At 40.8% G+C, this 18,691-nt stretch overlaps 1 protein-coding gene across 1 annotated transcript in view; it reads right to left on the bottom strand.

Moving 5' to 3' along the window:
* UBR5 (ubiquitin protein ligase E3 component n-recognin 5) overlaps positions 1–18,691 on the bottom strand; it is a 140,810-nt gene that overhangs the window by 100,044 nt on the left and 22,075 nt on the right. The window contains exons 2-7 of the mRNA XM_048841402.2: positions 12,883–12,927; positions 12,336–12,417; positions 12,085–12,161; positions 11,096–11,215; positions 4,401–4,590; positions 935–1,094 (exon numbers count right to left, since the gene is read on the bottom strand). Coding sequence (XP_048697359.1) covers positions 935–1,094; positions 4,401–4,590; positions 11,096–11,215; positions 12,085–12,161; positions 12,336–12,417; positions 12,883–12,927 — 674 coding nt within the window. The remainder of the gene's footprint in view (positions 1–934; positions 1,095–4,400; positions 4,591–11,095; positions 11,216–12,084; positions 12,162–12,335; positions 12,418–12,882; positions 12,928–18,691) is intronic.

The following is an 18,691-nucleotide window of genomic DNA, read 5'->3' as shown; positions in this document are numbered from 1 at the left end:
GAAGGAAGCCCATGGGCTTCTTGGTGAACCAGATGAGCAGAAAAACCCATTAGAAAAATATAGTAAAACGTCATTCTATCATACAAAAAGAAAAGCTACTATGCACGCAGAGTTTAGACATTTGATTTTCATACTATGCACCTAGCCAGAAAAAACAAACATTAGAGCTGGCTACTACATACTTCCACGCATGTTTACTCAGTAAGAAAAGTCCAATTACGGAAATATTAGTCAATGCAAGAAAAGGCTGAAGGACTTTTAAAAGCAATTACACAGAAAAGACACTCTTTCGAAAAAGGCTCAACCAGCATGACAGCAACGCTCCAGCACTGCTATAAGATTCAGCTATGAGAATATTTTGAGGCTAAAGAACAGAAGTCCTCAATAAAACTGTCAAAGACTATTAAGCTAGACCTTATTCAACTCTTACACAAAATAATATCTTAATAGAAAGCTGAACACATTTTTCTCTAAACAATGCATCTCAAAAGTTCACATTACCATATAAAGACTAAAATTAAAAAATCTGAAGAATTAATTTCTTCATTAGAATTAGCATCTATGGCAAACTGCATGGCAGTCATCTCACTGAACAGTAGCATAGTTTGTAATGCTGATGATATGAAGCCCAGCATCCAAAACTCACTTGTGTTACCCACAAATTAGTAAAGACAATAGTTAGTTTTTTTTAAAACATCAAAGCTATTCCCTTCTCCGGGCTTCCCAGTGCAACCTGTTATCCATGTCTTAGACTGAAATCTCCTGGATGCAAGGACTATCTTCACTGTGTACCTTGCACAGCACAGAGCATATTGTTGATGTTCAAATACAGAGAACTGAGAACTTGTTTGCATTTTCAGATAACCCTTTTAAGACAGGAGAGCTCAACAGTATTTGAAAAATGGAAAAAAGGTAAGTATCATGATATACAAACCTCCAGGTAGATATGATTCACTTGCTGTGTCATCTCCATCATCTCCATCTTCATCATCACGGCTCAGCAAATTATTTACAGCAAGATTTACATCAAGATTTGTCCGCTGGAGTTCTCGTATAATGACACTTCTGGACTTTCCTTGTAAAACAACTTGTGCCTGTAAAATGCAGAACACTTATTTGTCATTTCCAATTCACCAACCACCACTCTGAGTGATTTCTCTCTACAAGAGCAAAATTTCCTGAAGTAACGAAAAGTTGGAGCGTGACTGCTGATTTCTCAAAAAGGCAAGCATAGTATATGAAGGCCAAGGGTCAACATTTTGGTTCACCAGTACATGGAAATCAAGTCTCCAAATGAAAAGCAAGATTTTGGGTTTTGTAAGTCCCCAAAAGCCACATGTGATAGTTTGCATACGGTAATGAAGAACGCCAAGGTGAAGAAGCTAATGAACAAAAGTAATACAGCTGAAAGATAAACTAGTTTTATGGGAGCGAAGACTGCATTTTCATTCCTTTTCCCCCACATTTCCTTTAAAAAAACCCAACTGCCTTTTCACCTCTCAATATCACCTTCCGAAGTGATACTGTGAGAGGTGAAAAGTTATATACAGCTGTTATGCATTATTGCTGCTTGATTTCATTCTATATTCCCAGATAAAAAAACAGATTAAGATGGAGTTAAGGTTGAAAGTACACAGTAATTTAAATTTTAGAGTATTATCTATTTTACTCTAAAAATTACCATGCGTACTTTCAACCTTAACTCTGTCTTAATGTGGTTTTTATCTGGGAATATAGAAAAAAATGGGAATGTAGTAATTATCACACATCCAAGAGTGCTAAACCCAGAACATTCATAATTAAACTTAAAAAAAATACAAATGGGTTAAGGTATGGAAGTGTGCAGTTGGGGCACAGGAACAACCTTAACACTGCCCTATCACACCATGTAATAACAGAATTATGATTAAAACATTTTAAAACTTGTGCTCCTAGATTGGATTCAACCAATTTTTAAAGAAAGATCCGCCTGCCCCCCATTTCTGCCCTTCAGGATGCAAGGGGGACAGCATTAAGGTCGTCTGGGTGCCCTCACTATGCATTCACATATACCTTAACAGGATTAATTTCTTTTAAGTTTAAACTTTGGAAACTCAGGAAAACAATAGTAAAATGTTTGGTTTGGGGATAATTCATTTCTTATAATATAGCTTTACCTTAATTTATTGATCTGTATGTTCAACCATAATCCTGTTTTAAGATGTTTGTGTCTAGGAATATTTTGGTGGGTCTTTCTTTAATTGAAAATTTTCATATATTAAAAACTAAACAAGAAACCTAAGTGTGCCCATGTGATATTTCTGTGATTTGAAGATAAAAAGTAACAACCTTAAATCATTACTTTTTTTTAATTAACTTATGGCCAAAAATCGCTACTATGCTCTGGCTGCTTTATGCCACTCAGGTGCAGCACAAAGCAGCCAGAGCATACTGACTGGTTGAGAGAGTTTACCGGTGCTTTCTTGCATCAGAGTAGTGTAAAGCAGCTAGCGTATACATCTAGTTCCTCCTCCCTTCTGCACCCACTGCATTCCCCTAAGCGCATATGTACACTTCTCTCCTTTCCCCTGTATACTCCCACACCCTGCTATCTTCTCTGTTGAATAGATCTGGTACAACAGCTTTTGGAAGGGAATATTCAGGATTAATGGGTTTTGGGTGAATATTTTTCATAACCCAAAAGTTCTTCTGTAAGAAGAGGGTGGTACATAAAGTCTTCTCTTTCAGAGACCCTCAAGAAAAAAAACCCATTGGTTCAAAAGTCAAAATGCTCTTGGGTAAGAGTATGCTGTCAGGAGGCTTAGAGAACCACCAGAACCACTGAGAACAAAGGGAGATGGTGATCATTATGGCAAGGCCAGGTTCTTCATAGAATTCTCTGTAGCAGATTATTCTTCAGCAGAGTCTGAAGAAACTCAGCTATGAAGAACAGAAAAAAAAATCATCAACCATAAAAAAGTTTTTCAAATGCAGCCTATATATCCAGATTTCAGTGACTATTAGCTATTTAGGAAGTCTGAGAAGTCTATTATTCTGTTGTTAAAATCATTATGGAGAACAAAAAAGTGTTGGCCACTGGGTGCTAGATTTCTTAAAGGACACATTTTAAAATTTCATTTTTAAACTACTGAACTACTTAATGGATTTACTCGTAAATTCTCAAAAAATTCATTTTATACTCAAAGAGTAAGGAAAGAACATACTGTACTTTTCTGTATACAAAGATGTTTAATCCCTGCTGTAAATGAAAATCTCAACTCACCCTTAACTACGGAGCTGAAACTGGTTCCATAATGTTGTTAATCCCTTCCTTTCTGCCAACACTGGCTCTCTCCCGCCTCTGTCTCATTCAAACACATGGGCTGCCATGCCCTCCTGTACAGACTTTTAAAGACTGAATTCTCAACCTGCTGCTTGCTTTTTTTTTAAATAAAGTCTACCCTCCTTTGCTTATGCATCTTTTCCTTTTTCTTTGTTGAATCAGGTCTTGTAAAACTCCCTCAATCACTAATGACAAAAGCGTTTAAGCTTTTATACAAAAAAAAAAAATTCGAATGCAAAGGAAGTTTTCCAAATGTGAAATGAATGTAAGTGGATGAAGTGCTGTCTTCTTAAGTCTGCATGTAGCAGTGAAACTTACAAGAATCAGGTCAATTTCAATCGGTTGCCTACTGCTTTGATCCTTGAGGAAAGCAAAGAGCATGCTTAGGACAGCCTCTGATGACTATGGGAGGACTATCGAGTACTTACCCAACTGCTCTTACAATTCCAGGGGGTAAGAATGCCTCAAACTGACTTTCTTCCATCTGTATTGGACACTAAGAGTGTTACAGTTTCTAATGTGGACATGAGAACAGTTATCCAGGGCTTTGTGATCCGTGGGGATTGTGACCAAAGTGTTTCTATTGGACAAACAAAACAATCCCAACCAACTCCATCTCCTTTACCCTCCTTAACAGAGACTCATTTGCCTGTACTGTCAATAACCTTGACATCCATTCTTGAACACAAACTCTCCTCCTGCAACATCCCCCATCAGCAGATTACCAACTCTATCACAATGTGTATGTATGCCATGCCTCATCTCCACCTCTAAGTTCTAGTCCTTGCCAACAACTCCCTCATGTGCAAACTCTCAGATCCAAAGTCATCACCTCCCCATATCTACCATTCTCATCACACATTCCATTATGAGGAAACTGGCACTAGTGTGTCCTTGAAATATCAACTTGATAAATCTAAAAATAAAAAAATTCAGCTAGACAAGGTCAGGTTTTTCAGATATAAGAGGAAATTAAAAGGCAAAGAACACAATACCAAATAGAACCCCACCAACTATCGATCTTTAAGCAGTTTCCAAATGTTTATCCACTCAGGCAAAGTTCTGCCAGGTCACCTACCTGTGAAATGAGTTCCTCTGGAATTACTGATGCTGGAATCACTGGCTGTGGCTGACTACCCAACAGTCCAGATCCTCTATCACGTCCAGTGCGAATAACTCTGGTTTGCCTTCGGGAATCCCGAGCTCCAGCTGATGATCTACCAGACGATCCTCCTCCACTTCCACCAACCCCTGAACTCCAGCGGCTTCTAAGGGATTTACATTTTTATTATTTTAAACAGATCTGTACATTTTCTGAGCTATTTTAAAAGGGTAAAATGTATTGGATTTTATTCATTGGAATCTTCACATCAGACACCTTGTGGGATACATTTCATTTCTATCAGGCTGAGAAAAGTACAACTGAGGATGAGCCATGTCACCTCCATGTAAAAGAGAGAAGAGCCTGTCAGCTTGAATTCTCAGTTGATTTCTCCAGAGCAGTGATCTCACACTAATAAAGCATAAACAATGTAAACAGCAGTAAAACTGGCCAACTCAGAAGAACTGAAAGTGTAAGCTTGGGCTGTATAGAAGAAATTGTAAGAACAAGAATTTGGGGGTAATAAATGTTATTGTTCATGACTCTACACCAGTCATGAATCTTGGAGTTTCTAAAAGCAACAGTAACATCAACAGGAAAGTATTACATCCAACTGTGCATAGCATCATACTGAGAAGTGAACATCAGAGGAGGTTGCCACATTCAGCCAACAGAGCTTCAGAGACTGTCAAGACACTCAGCTGGCTGTCTTACAAATATCTAACAGCTCTTCTGACCTGTTCATCTAGAAGAGGCCACTACACAAAAGAAATGTGCCTTGAAGCATTCAGTCATTTCCCTGATGTTAAGGCCTTGTCTAAACTACGGAGGTAAGTTGACCTAATTTACTCAACTCCAGCTATGTCAATAACATAGCTGGAGTCAACATACGTTGGCGTCTACACTGTGCTGGGTCGACGGGAGACACCCTCCCGTCGACTTAGCTTATGCTTCTTGTTCTGGTGGAGTACCAAGTCAATGGGAGAGCAATCTGCAGTCGATTTAGTGGATCTTCACTAGATCCGCTAAATCGATCCCCGGTGCATCCATCACCACACCATCAATCCCCAGTATACATGCCCTTAGACAAGCTTCTCCAACTACTTCTGTAGTCTATCTGCAGGGGACAGATGCTACCTGGTCTGAACCTATTCCATTTGGAATAGTTACTAACGCTTGGTATTTACTCCTGTATATTTCTCCCGGGGGAATTCTGTGCCACTGCGCAATGCAGAATTTGCACAGAATTAATATTCTACCCAGAATTTCCTTTCTCCTCCACAGAATTGGCATTGCAGAGCTGCTGGCTGCCACTAGGGGCCACTGGAGCTGGCAGAGCTCACCTCCTCAGCTTGCAAATAGAAGCCACTGCTTGTGGGAGGGGGAAGGAGCTGGAGGGTTCCCAGCAGCTGCAGTTCCCAGCACATCCTCAAGGAAGGAAGCAGTGTGAAGAAAATTCCACACAAGCCTGGGGCCCAGAATCAGACTGTTTTACCTCCTGGATCCCTGGGCTCTGGAAGGATAGGGGATGTGAGTGTCTGGACTTGGGGGTAGGGTGTGCAGCTAGGCTGGAGGGAGGAGGCGGGGGAAGGAAGTGCAAGTGTCTGGGCTCAGGCAGCACTCAGCAACTGGGCTTGGGGAGGGGGGAGGCAGAGAAACAGGAGCTGGGTTGTCGTCGGGATTTCTTTAACTCTCTACTCCTGGGGGAGGTTTTTGTGTGTCTATTATTACAGACATAGTTGTTCACAGGTACTTTGTAATAAATTACCAAAATAATTGAAACTGGCATGATTAGATAGTGTTATTTTGCAAATAAAATATGTAGAATTTTAAAATATTGTTTATAGAATTTTTATTTTTTTGGAGCATGATTTCCCCAGGAGGAGTATATGTCACTTCACAAGGGTGAGTAAACAAACATTCTTATTTTACTAGAGCCCTACCAAATTCACGATCCCTTTTGGTCAATTTTATGGTCACTGGATTTTAAAAATCATAAATTTCATGATTTCAGCTATTTTAATCTGAAATTTCAGGGTGTTGTGATTGTAGGGGTCCTGACCCAAAAAGGAGTTTTGGGAGGGTTACAAGGTTATGGTGGGGGGGTTGTGGTATTGCTACCCTTACTTCTGCGCTGCTGCTGGTAGAAGCACTGCCTTCAGAGCTGGGGGGCTGGAGAGTGCGCTGGGATCCCAGCTCTGAAGGCAGAGCCACCGTCAGCAACAGTGAAGAAGTAAGGATGGCATGGTTTGGTATTGCCACACTTCCTTCCGCACTGCTGCCTGCGGGGCACTGCCTTCTGAGCTGGGTGCCTGACCAACAGCCACCTCACTCCACCCCCCCAGCTCTGAATGCAGTACAGAAGTAAAGGTGGTAATACCACGATCCCCCTGCAACTCCCTTTTGGGTCAGGACCCCCAGTTTGAGAAACATTGAGCTCTCCTGTCAAATCTGTATAGTACAGGGTTAAAAAAAAATGTCACACAAAAGACCAGATTTCATAGTCCACGACACGTTTTTCATAGCCTTGGATTTGGTAGGGCCCTACATTTTATAGATAGGGTAATTGAGATTAACAGAAGTGACTTGTTCAATGTTAGTGCCAAAAAAAGGAACAAAACCAGATCTCCCAATTTCTAGATCCATCCTCAATCCACTCGATCACAGCTACCTTTTACTAGTTTAAAGCAGCCACAGAATTCCTTCAGATGGATCTATGCTGGAGTAAACCTAGGTAACTCGCAGCATGCTGAGAATCTGAAAGTCTCTCTAGTTTATCATTAGATAAGACCAGGTTTTGGAGGATAAATCAGCCATCCATTCCTTCAGAAAGACAGCTTTTCTGACCAATGTAGATGCTGTCATATTGCACACTGAGGCTTAAGGATATCAGATATAGCATCTCTGACAATTTAATCAACAGTATTAACAGAACTAGTTAGCAAGGATCAGCCTCATCTTTAACAGTTTCAAGAAGAGAAAATACAGAAGACCAAACATCTGATCGATAAAAAGAAATATATATGCTATCTGAAGCAGCAACTGCTAAAAAGATTCCTAGGAAAGCAGTTCAGACACACACACACACACACAGGTGCTGGATTTAAAAAAAAGGACTGGATGTCTAACTACAATTTTATAGCCCCACAGCACGAGCCTGAATCAGCTGACAGAGTCAGCTGTGGGAGTTATATCGAGTGTAGACTCATCTATATCTTGTTTTTCACCTCCATCTGTGCAGTCCTATACTCCAGGATACAAGGAATTAGTCGGAATTATAATAGGCATATATTGTCTACATGGTTCAAATAGTCAAGTTATTTCTATCAATGCACAGTTCAAAGAGCATAGTTCTCAAACGGTACACAGTGGGCTGCTAATGGTCTAAAGATGGTCTGTCACAATAAAGAAAAAGTACACAACTGAAACACATCATCCCAGAAAATAGGAAGCCTGTTAACAAGGCTCTGTTGGGTATTCCTTTGGCGTAAGCATCAACCATGAATTTCTTGATGGCAGCAAAATTGGAGAGAGCGCAAAAACACAAGTGAACAGAAGCAACCATACAATAACTTGGACAAATAAGAGCAGAGGCTTTGAAGCAGCAAGGAGAGATTTGATACTAATATGTATAAAGTTGTACATTCCAGGAGATAAAAATACAGAGAAGGTGCAATATTTGGGAGGAAAGGGGACTGGATGTAAGTTAGTATTGAATTAGACAGTTTATCTTCACCTAATTTCTAGAGGTCCTGTCTATATTGCACTTTCCCCTAGCTAGGAAACCATTTTTAAAAAATTGCACAAAACAGTGTTTCTGGCTAATGTGGGCTGACTATAACTTTGTTAACTCCAGTTTAAGCAGACATGGGATGTGGATCATGAGAGGATTTCTAGTTTAAGTATTCCATAATTTGAAAAAGTTGGAGAACCAATGTAGTACGGTAGATAATCCCTTTCACTACAGCAGTTAACATTTACTTTTGTTGTGCTGATTTGGCATCCTACAATTAGCCACTTTTGAATTGTTCCATGGAAGGTCTGAAGCTCCTTAGGGTTGTTGTCCTGTTCATACAGCAGCATCAAGCATACTGACTGTGCTCAATTGAGAATATAATATAAAAATTCAATTTAGTGCTCTCTAGATCCCAGCTAGAAGCTGCATGCTTTAAGCGACACAAGAACTGTTCCAACACCAAGTTTCTACACACTTACAGACCCAGACATTTTTTAGTTTGCCTTAAAAATAAGATTAGGACAAAAGGCTCAGACTCTTTAACTGTGTTCCCTGTAAGCTCCTCGCTTAGGCAGCCGCGCAGGAGAGATTTAAGTGCCGCCCAGCTGATTAGCTGAGTGCGCACAGCCGGCAGCATGTGTTCAGGTGCCGCCCCCACCCAGGGATGAAAGTAACTTAAAGGATTTACAAATACTCCAGAGTCTTTAGGAGGGAGCGGGGCCTCAACCAGAAGAGGCGGGGCCTTTACATCCCTGGGCCCTTTAAATCAAGAGCCCCAGGCTCTGGCGGAGCTTTAAAGGGCCAGGGGCTCCGCTGCAGTAATGGCAGCCGGGAGCCCCTGGCCCTTTAAATCACCGCTGGAGCCCCACTGCTGCTACCCCAGGGCTCCTGCACTGGGGCTCGAATGGCAATTTAAAGGGCCTGGGGCTCCAGCTGCTGTTACCGCCCCGGGCCCTTTAAATAGCCACCAGAGCCCCGCCACCGCTACCCCAGGGCTCCGGGGATGATTTAAAGGACCCGGGGCAGTAGCGGCTACCGGAGCCCCGGACTCTTTAAATTGTCCCCAGAGCCCTGCTGCCGCTCCGGTGGCTATTTAAAGGGCCCGGGTTGGTAGCTGCAGCAGGAGCCCTGGGCCCCCACTGCCACTTCCCCAGGGCTCTGGCAGCAGGGCTCTGGTGGCAATTTAAAGAGCCCAGGGCTCCAGCCACTGCTGGGAGCCCCAGGTCCTTTAAATTGCCATCTGGGGAAGCTGATCTGCCCCGGTATGGCACATGGGCTCTTGCCGGTACGCCATACCAGGGCGTACCAGCTTACTTTCACCTCTGCCCCCACCCCTGCGTTGCTCCTCCTGCTGGCTGCATAGAGCGGGGGATGGGTGAGGGTGCTGATGTCAGGGTATCCCCCTTCCCCGCCCATGTACCCCAGCTCCAAAGAGCAGAGGAGGGGAGACAACTGGGCTCAGAACAGAGCAGGAGAGCTTCCAGTGAGTGTCTTAAAGAGACAGTGCACTGCTTTCCCCAGCAACCAGCACGCACGCACACACACACACACACACACACACACACACACACACACACACAGTCTCTTTCACACTCACCTCCCAACACATACTTGTATATTGTTGTTGTTACTTCTTGGTACTTCCTGCAATGCATATATATTCTCTGTAAATTTTATTCTTTCGAAGCGTGTTTAGTGTTTTGACTGGTCTATGCATTTCATAATTTTTATTTCTCTTACACTTACATTTAATTGTTTGAGTAGTGAGTTCTAAAATGCTTAACCTTTCCTGGCTGGAGTAATTATCCCTATGGTAACTTTTTAAAAATATCCATTATATCTAGGTTTTTTGTTTCTACTGGAGGCGTACATACCTTGATGCACATATTTATTCCGCACATGGATGGAAAAAATTAGAGGGAACATTGCGCTCTACATAAATTTCATAGGGTTTCATTTCTTGCATTTTAAAATCATACAAAGCACTAGCTAAAGTTAGTTTATTCTTTGACATAAGTAAGGGACATATTCCACTTTGGTCAAAAGCCATTGCCTCTCCTCCATTTAACCAAGCCGCAAAATTTCCCACATATTCAGGGACTATGATTACAGAATTTCATAATATCCAGTGAAATATTCACTAACAAAATGTGGCAGTGTTCAAAATGTCTTTAAAAAGTCACAGAATGCAAAATCTATTATGATTTAATAGTGGAGACTAAGGTACATAAATATATACACATTTGACTTCAATGGAACATCCATCAATTTGAAATCTAGTCAATTTAAAATAATGAAAACTAATGTAGTATTCCTCCGAATTCTTTTCTCGATTTTTGTGGTTTTGCAATCACTTTCTTTTTTTATTTTTATTACTATTTTTATTATTAAAGCAGTTTGTTTCCCCTTACTGTGTGAAAGACCTACACATACACGGTAAACCAACTAAGGTACACAGAAGGGCAAAAATAAAACTATGAACAGAATGTTGCCAAATGCACAAAATAAACCACAATTTTTTCCCTCTGGAATCCCTTTCATTTAAAAATTTTAAGTATTACTTTAATACTAGTAGTCTAAAAGATTTCCAGCAGAAGTGTGGTGTTTAAATAGACAGTGTCCCTTTAAAAATAAGTCATGGCCCAAAATTCAAACACCAATACTTTTTAAAGGACAACACAACCAACAATATGAGTTTAGTTTTGGTTCTACGTATTCTGAATTGGTTTTGTCCTGAATACAGAATATCTTCAAATCTTAGGTTCTGAGTGATGAGTTGTGATTTAATAAACAGGGTTTTTTAGTTGTGCCCTAGCTAAACAATTGCTGCATTTAAACTTCTTTCATACAAATTGTATACAATTTATATATGTGTATACACACATACCCAAATATGGTACAAAAAGATTGCAGCCTCAATCCTATCAAAACTTACCCAAGGGTGTTGCCTGCCAGTCTGCCCAGAGTTTCAGAACCAGACAGAAACCATGGGGAGTCACTAGTCCTGCCTGGCCTGGATGTCCTTCCTGCCCCTGAGCCACTGCTCAACTTTGAACTGAAAGTAAAAGATGGTAAATCAGTCACAAAACAATCCCAAATGGGTTAAGAACAACACCTGGAATCCCAGGTCTAAAGTCTCAGGGACTTAGTCTGGTAACATACCAGCTTAAGCAACACCCTTGGGGAATACTCCAAACTAATCTAACTGCAAAACAGTAAGGTGTATACTGAGATACGAAAAGCATGCCTAATAGATATTCATGTCAGCAATCCATTGTTTTCTTCTTACAAAAAACAAACAAACAAACAAACAAAAAACAAAAACCCCATCTTTTCAATAGAATAACTGCAAACACATATTATTCTAAATTACTTTGAAACGAGGTAGCCTCTGAACTTCATGTTTAATTTAAGGTATATGTACAGACTGCAATTGTCAATGTTATTTCTGTAAACCAGAGGCAACAACTTGCTATTTTAGCATTAAAAAGATTGTTTTAAGCCCACATTTGAGTTATTTTGATAGTAGTCTTATCAAGAGCACTTACCTGGGCTAAAGTTAATGAAAGTCCTTCCAGTCAGGACCACTGTCAGAGTAGGTTCAATATGGGGCTTAAACACACAAGTCTGTTCCTTTCAGAAAGTTTTTTTTTATTATTATGTTAAAGAGATTCTGTAGGACTTTTATCATCATTTTGATACTAGGTATACCATTTCTTTCAACACAAAAATATAACTATCAAGCTAGAACTGAACTGTTTGACTACATCATCACAACCATTGTAGCACACCTAAAGATTTCCTACATGGTACTAGCATTCATTTTAAATTTTGAGGATAGATTTCAAAGACAAATATATAAGAAAATCCAGATTTATCCATTTCAAATATCTGATGAGTACAAAAAAAAAAAGTATTTCTTACCCATCATTATTGTCAGGTTTACCCAATTCCAGTCTGTCTGGCTGAACTGAAAAGCCAATCCTGCAGACTCTACCGTCCTAGTTTTAAAATAAGAAAAACATGTGTCCAAAATTGAAATGCAAGGCAGAATTAGAGAAAAATCAAGTCTTCAGTTGCTTAATTAATTCAGTTGCATTAATTTAATATTAAAAAGGATTATGTTTAACCGTATGGTTTCAAATTTGTTATGAGAACAGATCTGAGTAATTTACCTCAAGAAGAAATGCAGCATGATTTGGTCCCACCACACACTGTTTAATAGTAGCCTGTTCCAATACATTCAAAGGGGGGTGGCTGAAAAAATAAAAAGTGAGCATGTATAACATTTTAAAACTTTTGAACTCTGAACAAAAATTAAGTGCTATATGGAAGATGCAATGATGATTACTGATATAAAACATTTAAAATGACTAAAAATGTACATTAGTTGAAGCAACTATGATGTATTTTCAGTCATTACGCATGGAAAAGGCAAAACAAAACCTTAAAAGGTGATAAAGGAATATTGTATAATTTTATTTCAGTCAGCAATAAAAAGTGGAGTCTATACTCCAAATTAAATTCAGTTTATGAGCTTGATGCTTACTAAAATAATCAACAGCTAGACTTCCTACCTAGACAAAAGTTACCTTTTCAAAAATATATATAAAAAAATAAACATTAGCAGTAGAAATGTATATCTACAATGTAAACTTTTGCTTGTCAGTCAGAAAAATTGTTTTGCTGAATGGTTTTACAGCAACGGCTAATATGTCTTACCTATTTAAATTGTATTTGTTCAGCTTCTCTGAAACTTCCCTTAACCTGCAAAAAAAAAAAAAAAAAAAAAAGTGCATGCTATATATATGAAAGATATCCTGTATTATATGCAAAGTTCACTTAATCAGAATATTTGTTTTGTGACATGATTTATTCTGCTCAACCTCTTACCACAGCAGCATAACTACTTGCAAACACATGGACTGCCACTTAATAATGAAGTTACATTTCAGAACACAAGTCATAAGACAAATTGTGCAATTCAGTGTTGGACACAACATCAGTAGGCAACAAAGTTATATTATAGCAACGACTCACTACTAGGTAGTGATGAAACCCAGTACAAACACTGCAAGATGCCAGGACACTGCACTACAATTTTGCGGGAACCAGCCTCAATTCAACAATCTACTTTAGGATTTTATGCTGCCACCCATTACCACAGAACCCAAGTACATCTTTTTGCTCCCATTTCTCACTCATTTTTGGTTGTTGGAAAGAAAAGGGCATACATTATTCCTGTCTTGTCACCATACCCTTCCTAGCCAATACATATTCCGTAACACAGGCAAACAATGATTAAGGCTGCGATTTAGTCACGGAATCCGTGACTTCCAAAGACCTCCGTGAGTTCAGCTCTCCCCCAGGGGGCGACTACCACCACTCCTGGCTGTCAGTTGAGGGGGACGATGGAGCTCCAAGGCCCCATGGGTGGTGGGGGTCCCTGGAGCCTGCACCCAGCTGCCCAGGCTCCCCATTTTGTCATGGATATTTTTAGTAAAAGTCAGGGACAGGTCATGGGCTTCCCTGACTTTTACTAGAAATATCAGTGTGGAACCATGGAAGATTTTAAACCAACACATGATTCTCAAATAAAAATAGTGAGGGGAGGGGGAAAAGCTCAAATATAAACATTGTCAAATAAAGAGATAAACGATAAATGCAACTTGATGTAGGAGATCAAAATAGGTAGACAATTCAGAGAAATATTTATTATTCAATAGTGCCAAAGATATGGACCCAGCTCCAAAAAGCTTAAAAAGTCTAACATTTACACAAACATCTCTGAGATGCTCTTTATGACACCTAATTGATTGAAAGATCTGAGCTTGAACAGAACCCACAAGAGCATGTATCCAAGGCCAAGGGCTGCTCCACAGATGGGACAGAGTCCTCAGGGACCATGCAGTAACTTCCATTCCCCCTCCCCATCTCCGAACAAAGTTTGTTTCTAGGCAGTGAAGCACTCTCAGATTGAAGATGCTTACAGTGCAATTTAGCCAACAGATAAGCAGGAGTTCAGAGAGTGCTTGCTCTAATTCTCTCTCCTCAATGATCACGGTGCCTAATCTTCAGAATAAGAAGATTCAAAGACTTAGGATCTACACACTTTGGTTCCAAATGTCTGCCAGATTTAAAGGTAATACTTTAATTTTGTTGGGAACCAAAGCCACGGGAACTCTTACCCTATCAACACTGTACAAATATTGCCTGGATAAGGAAAAACTAAATGCATATAACAGTCTTTATGGAGAAAAGGGGTAAGTCTGGTACAGAGAGCATCTTCTCTGTAAGCAATAGTCTCCCAAGCATTTCAGAGCACAGGAACACTTGAACGCCTACACTGCAATGTGAGGTGAGTGCAGCACATGTAGACACAGCTAAGTGAGCTGCAACATGCTCTATGGCCCTCACCCCCAACAGGCACCTTGGATTCATGATCCCCAGTCTCTACACCAGGATCTTATTGGGCCCTGAGGAAGCAGCATTATGGCTATCCTCCCCCATCTGGATATAGGACATTTAAAGTCTCTTTACACCACACTCCAGATCTTTTATGCAGCATAAAGGAAATGAAGCAGAGGTGAAGATCTCTCCCTCAATGTTTAATTACAATCCATAAATGGGTGGAGGTATAAATCAGGTATAAAGGTATAAATCAGGACATGCTCACTTGTATTAGTAGGATTAGCAAAAAGATCAAAAGGTACCATATGACCTTTATGTAATTAAACATTTAACTATTATAGGAGAGCTAGTAGTCCCTCCTATAGTTAAGTTTGCCTAAAATTTTCATTATAAGACTCTCTTTTCAGTTACTTATAACTCTGCCAAACATAAAATGTTCAAGTTGCAATTCTCCATGCCAGGTGTTTGCCTAAAAAAAAGTTTCATTTTTATTTACTTAATCATTTTTTAAAGTTTCAACTAGAACTGTTCAGATGTTTCCAAGCAACAAGATTAAGAAAAAATGTTTTTAACCCATGTTACAATTCTTGCAACTCTTTTGTTGAGAAGCTCTAGCGCACACATGCTTTGGAGACAATGTGGAGGGGGGACGATGCCTTTCATACTCTCTGGTGTGGGGGATGTGCCTTTTGTCACCCCTATGAAAATTCACTCAAATTTGACCAAGTTATGAACCTTCAACAAATGACAATTCACACATCCTCAGTAGAGGCTTGTTAAAGTTTGACAGTGATATACAATCACCAACCACCTGACCAGAATGGTGATGGTAAGATTAGCAGGGCTGTAAAAATAGAAAACTCAATAATAATTATCCCCAATAACTCAAAAACTCAATAATCCCCATATTAACATATCACCTCAGGACAGGATGTAGAAATAAAGTTTCTTGACACCACAAATAACTGCTTCTTGGAGCAGCTAGGTCCTGGAACCCACAAAAGGAGAGGCAATTCTTGATTTAGTCCTAAGTGGAGCACAGGATCTGGTACAAGAGGTGAATATAGCTGAACTTCTTGGTAAGAGCAACCATAATATAATTAAATGTAACATGCTTGTGTGGGGGAAAACACACCAAAGAAGCCCACTACAGTAGCATTTAACTTCAGAAAGGGGAGCCACACTAAAATGAGGATGCCAGTTAAACAGAAATTAAAAAGGTACAGTCACAAGAGTGAAATGCCCACAAGCTCCACGGAAACTTTTTAAATATGTCATAATAGAGGCTCAGCTTAAATGTATTCCCCAAATTAAAAAAAACATACTAAGAGAACCAAAAAAGTGCCACCATGGCTAAACAAAGTAAAAAACGGTTAGAGGCAAAAAGGCATCCTTTAAAAACTGGAAGTTAAATCCTTCTAAGGAAAACAGAAAGAAGCATATACTCTGGCAAGTCAAGTGTAAAAGTATAATTAGGCAGGCCAAAAAGGAATTTGAAGAGCAACAAGCCAAAGGCTCAAAATCTAACAGCAAAAAAATGTTTAAATGCATCAGAAACAGGAAGCCTGCCAAACAATCAGTGGGGCCACTGGAAGATTGAAGTACTTAACGGAGCACTCAAAGAAAACATGGCCATTGTGGAGAAGCTAAATGAATTCTTTCCATAAGTGTTCACTGAAAAGGATATGAGCAATTCTTTTTAGGTGACGAATCTGAGGAATTGTCCTTGATTGAGGTGTCAGTAAACGAGGTTTTGGAATAAACTGATAAATTAAACAGCAATAAGTCACAAGGACCAGATGGTATTCACCCAAAAGTTCTGAAGGAACTCAGATATGAAACTGTAAACTACTTACTAACTGTGCTACGTAAGCTATCACTTAAATCATCTTCTGTACTAGATGACTGAAGGATACCTAGTGAGAGAGATTCTTTTAAAAAGACTCCAGAGGTGATCCTGGCAATTACAGATCGGAATGCCTAACTTCAGTACCAGGAAAATTGGTTGAAACTATAGTAAAGAACAGAATTATCAAACACACGGATGAACATGATTTGCTGGGCAAGAGTCAATGTTGCCTTTGTAAAGAGATATCATGCCTCACCAATCCATTAGAATTCTTTGAGGGAGTCAAATAAACACATGGACAAGGGTGATCCAGTGGACACAGTGTACCTGGACTTTCAGACAGCCTTTGCCCTGGCCTACACTATGAGTTTAGGTGGAATTTAGCAGCATTAGATCGATTTAACTCTGCATCCGTCCACAAAATGAAGCCATTTTGTCAACCTAATGGGCTCTTAAAATTGATTTATGTACTCCTCCCCGACGAGGGGATTAGCGATGAAATTGACATCGCGGGGTCGAATTTGGGTTCGTGTGGACGCAATTCAATGGTATTGGCCTCCGGGAGCTATCCCAGACTGCTCCATTGTGACCGCTCTGGACAGCACTCTGAACTCGGATGCACTGGCCAGGTAGACAGGAAAAGTCCTGAAAACTTCTGAATTTCATTTCCTGTTCGGCCAGTGTGGCAAGCTGATCAGCACAGGTGACCGTGCAGATCTCATCAGCAGGGGTGACCATGGAGTCCCAGAATCGCAAAAGAGCTCCACCATGGACTGACTGGGAGGTACTGGATCTGATCGCTGTATGGGGAGATGAATCCGTGCTATCAGAACTCCGTTCCAAAAGAAGAAATGTCAAAATATTTGAAAAAAATCTCCAAGGGCATGAAGGACAGAAGCTATCACAGGAACCCGCAGCAGTGCAGCATGAAACTTAAGGAGCTTAGGCAAGCCTACCAAAAAACTCAAGAGGCAAATGCCCGCTCAGGGTCAGAGCCCCAGACATGCCGCTTCTATGATGAGCTGCATGCAATTCTAGGGGGTGCCCCTACCACTGCCTCACCCCTGTACGTGGACTCCTGCAAGGGGGGAGTCTCACGCAACAGGGATGAGGATTTGGGGAACGAGGAAGATGATGAGGAGGGGGAGGTTGAAGATAGCGCACACCAGGCAAGTGGAGAAACCGTTCTCCCCGACAGCCAGGAACCGTTTATCACCCTGGATCCAATACCCTCCCAACCTGGGCTCCTGGACCTTGAAGGCGGAGAAGGCAGCTCTGGTGAGTGTACTTTTGTAAATATAATACACGGTTTAAAAGCAAGCATGTTTAATGATTACTTTGCCCTGAAGACTTGGGATGCATTCGCGGCCAGTACAGCTACTGAAAATATCTGTTAACGTGTCTGGGGATGGGGCAGAAATCCTCCAGGGACATCTCAATGAAGCCTTTGCAAAAGGTTTCTGGGGAGGGCAGCCTTATTGTGTCCTCCATAGTAGGACACTTTACCACGGGAGGCCAGTAGCACATAGTCTGGAATCATTGCATAAGAAAGCATAGCAGCGTGTGGTCGGGGGTGTTTGCTGGCATTCAAGCAACATCCGTTCTTTATCTCTCTGTGTTATCCTCTGGAGAGTGGTATCATTCATGGTTACCTGGTTGAAATAGAGGAATTTTATTCAGGGGACATTCAGAGGTGGCCATTCCTGCTGGGCTGTTTGCCTGTGGCTGAAAAAAAATCATCCCCACTGTTAGCCATGCGGTGGGGGAAGGAGTGAAACTATCATCCCAGAGAATTGGGGGGGGAGGGGGGGTTAGTTGGGTTTGTGCTGCACATTAACATGAAAACATCAGCCCCTCCTTTTAAACGGCCAATGTGTCTTTTTCAATTTTAATCTCCTTTTTTTCCTCCCACAGCTGCAAATGTTTCAATGCTGTGACTAGCATCTCCGTCGAAGAGGCTAGCGCAGATAAGGCAAAAAAAACGCACTCCCAATGAAATGTTCTCTGAGCTCATGCAGTCCACCCAAACTGAAAGAGCCCAGTAGAATGCGTGGAGGCAGACAATGTCAGAGTCCAGGAAAGCACAAAATGAACGCAAGGACAGGAGGGACGCGCAAGAGGATAGATGGCTGGAACAACAGAAGAAGTGGCGGCAGCATGAGGAAAGGAGGCAGGATGCTATGCTGAGGCTATTGGAGGATCAAACTGATATGCTCTGGCGTATGGTTGCGGTGCAGGAAAGGCACAGACCGCCACTGCAGCCCCTGTGTA

The sequence above is a fragment of the Caretta caretta genome, chromosome 2 (assembly GCF_965140235.1).
Source record: "Caretta caretta isolate rCarCar2 chromosome 2, rCarCar1.hap1, whole genome shotgun sequence".
NCBI classification, from domain to species: Eukaryota; Metazoa; Chordata; order Testudines; family Cheloniidae; genus Caretta; species Caretta caretta.
Note: the sequence above shows the minus strand (reverse complement) of the source record. Positions and strands in the feature narration are given on the sequence as shown.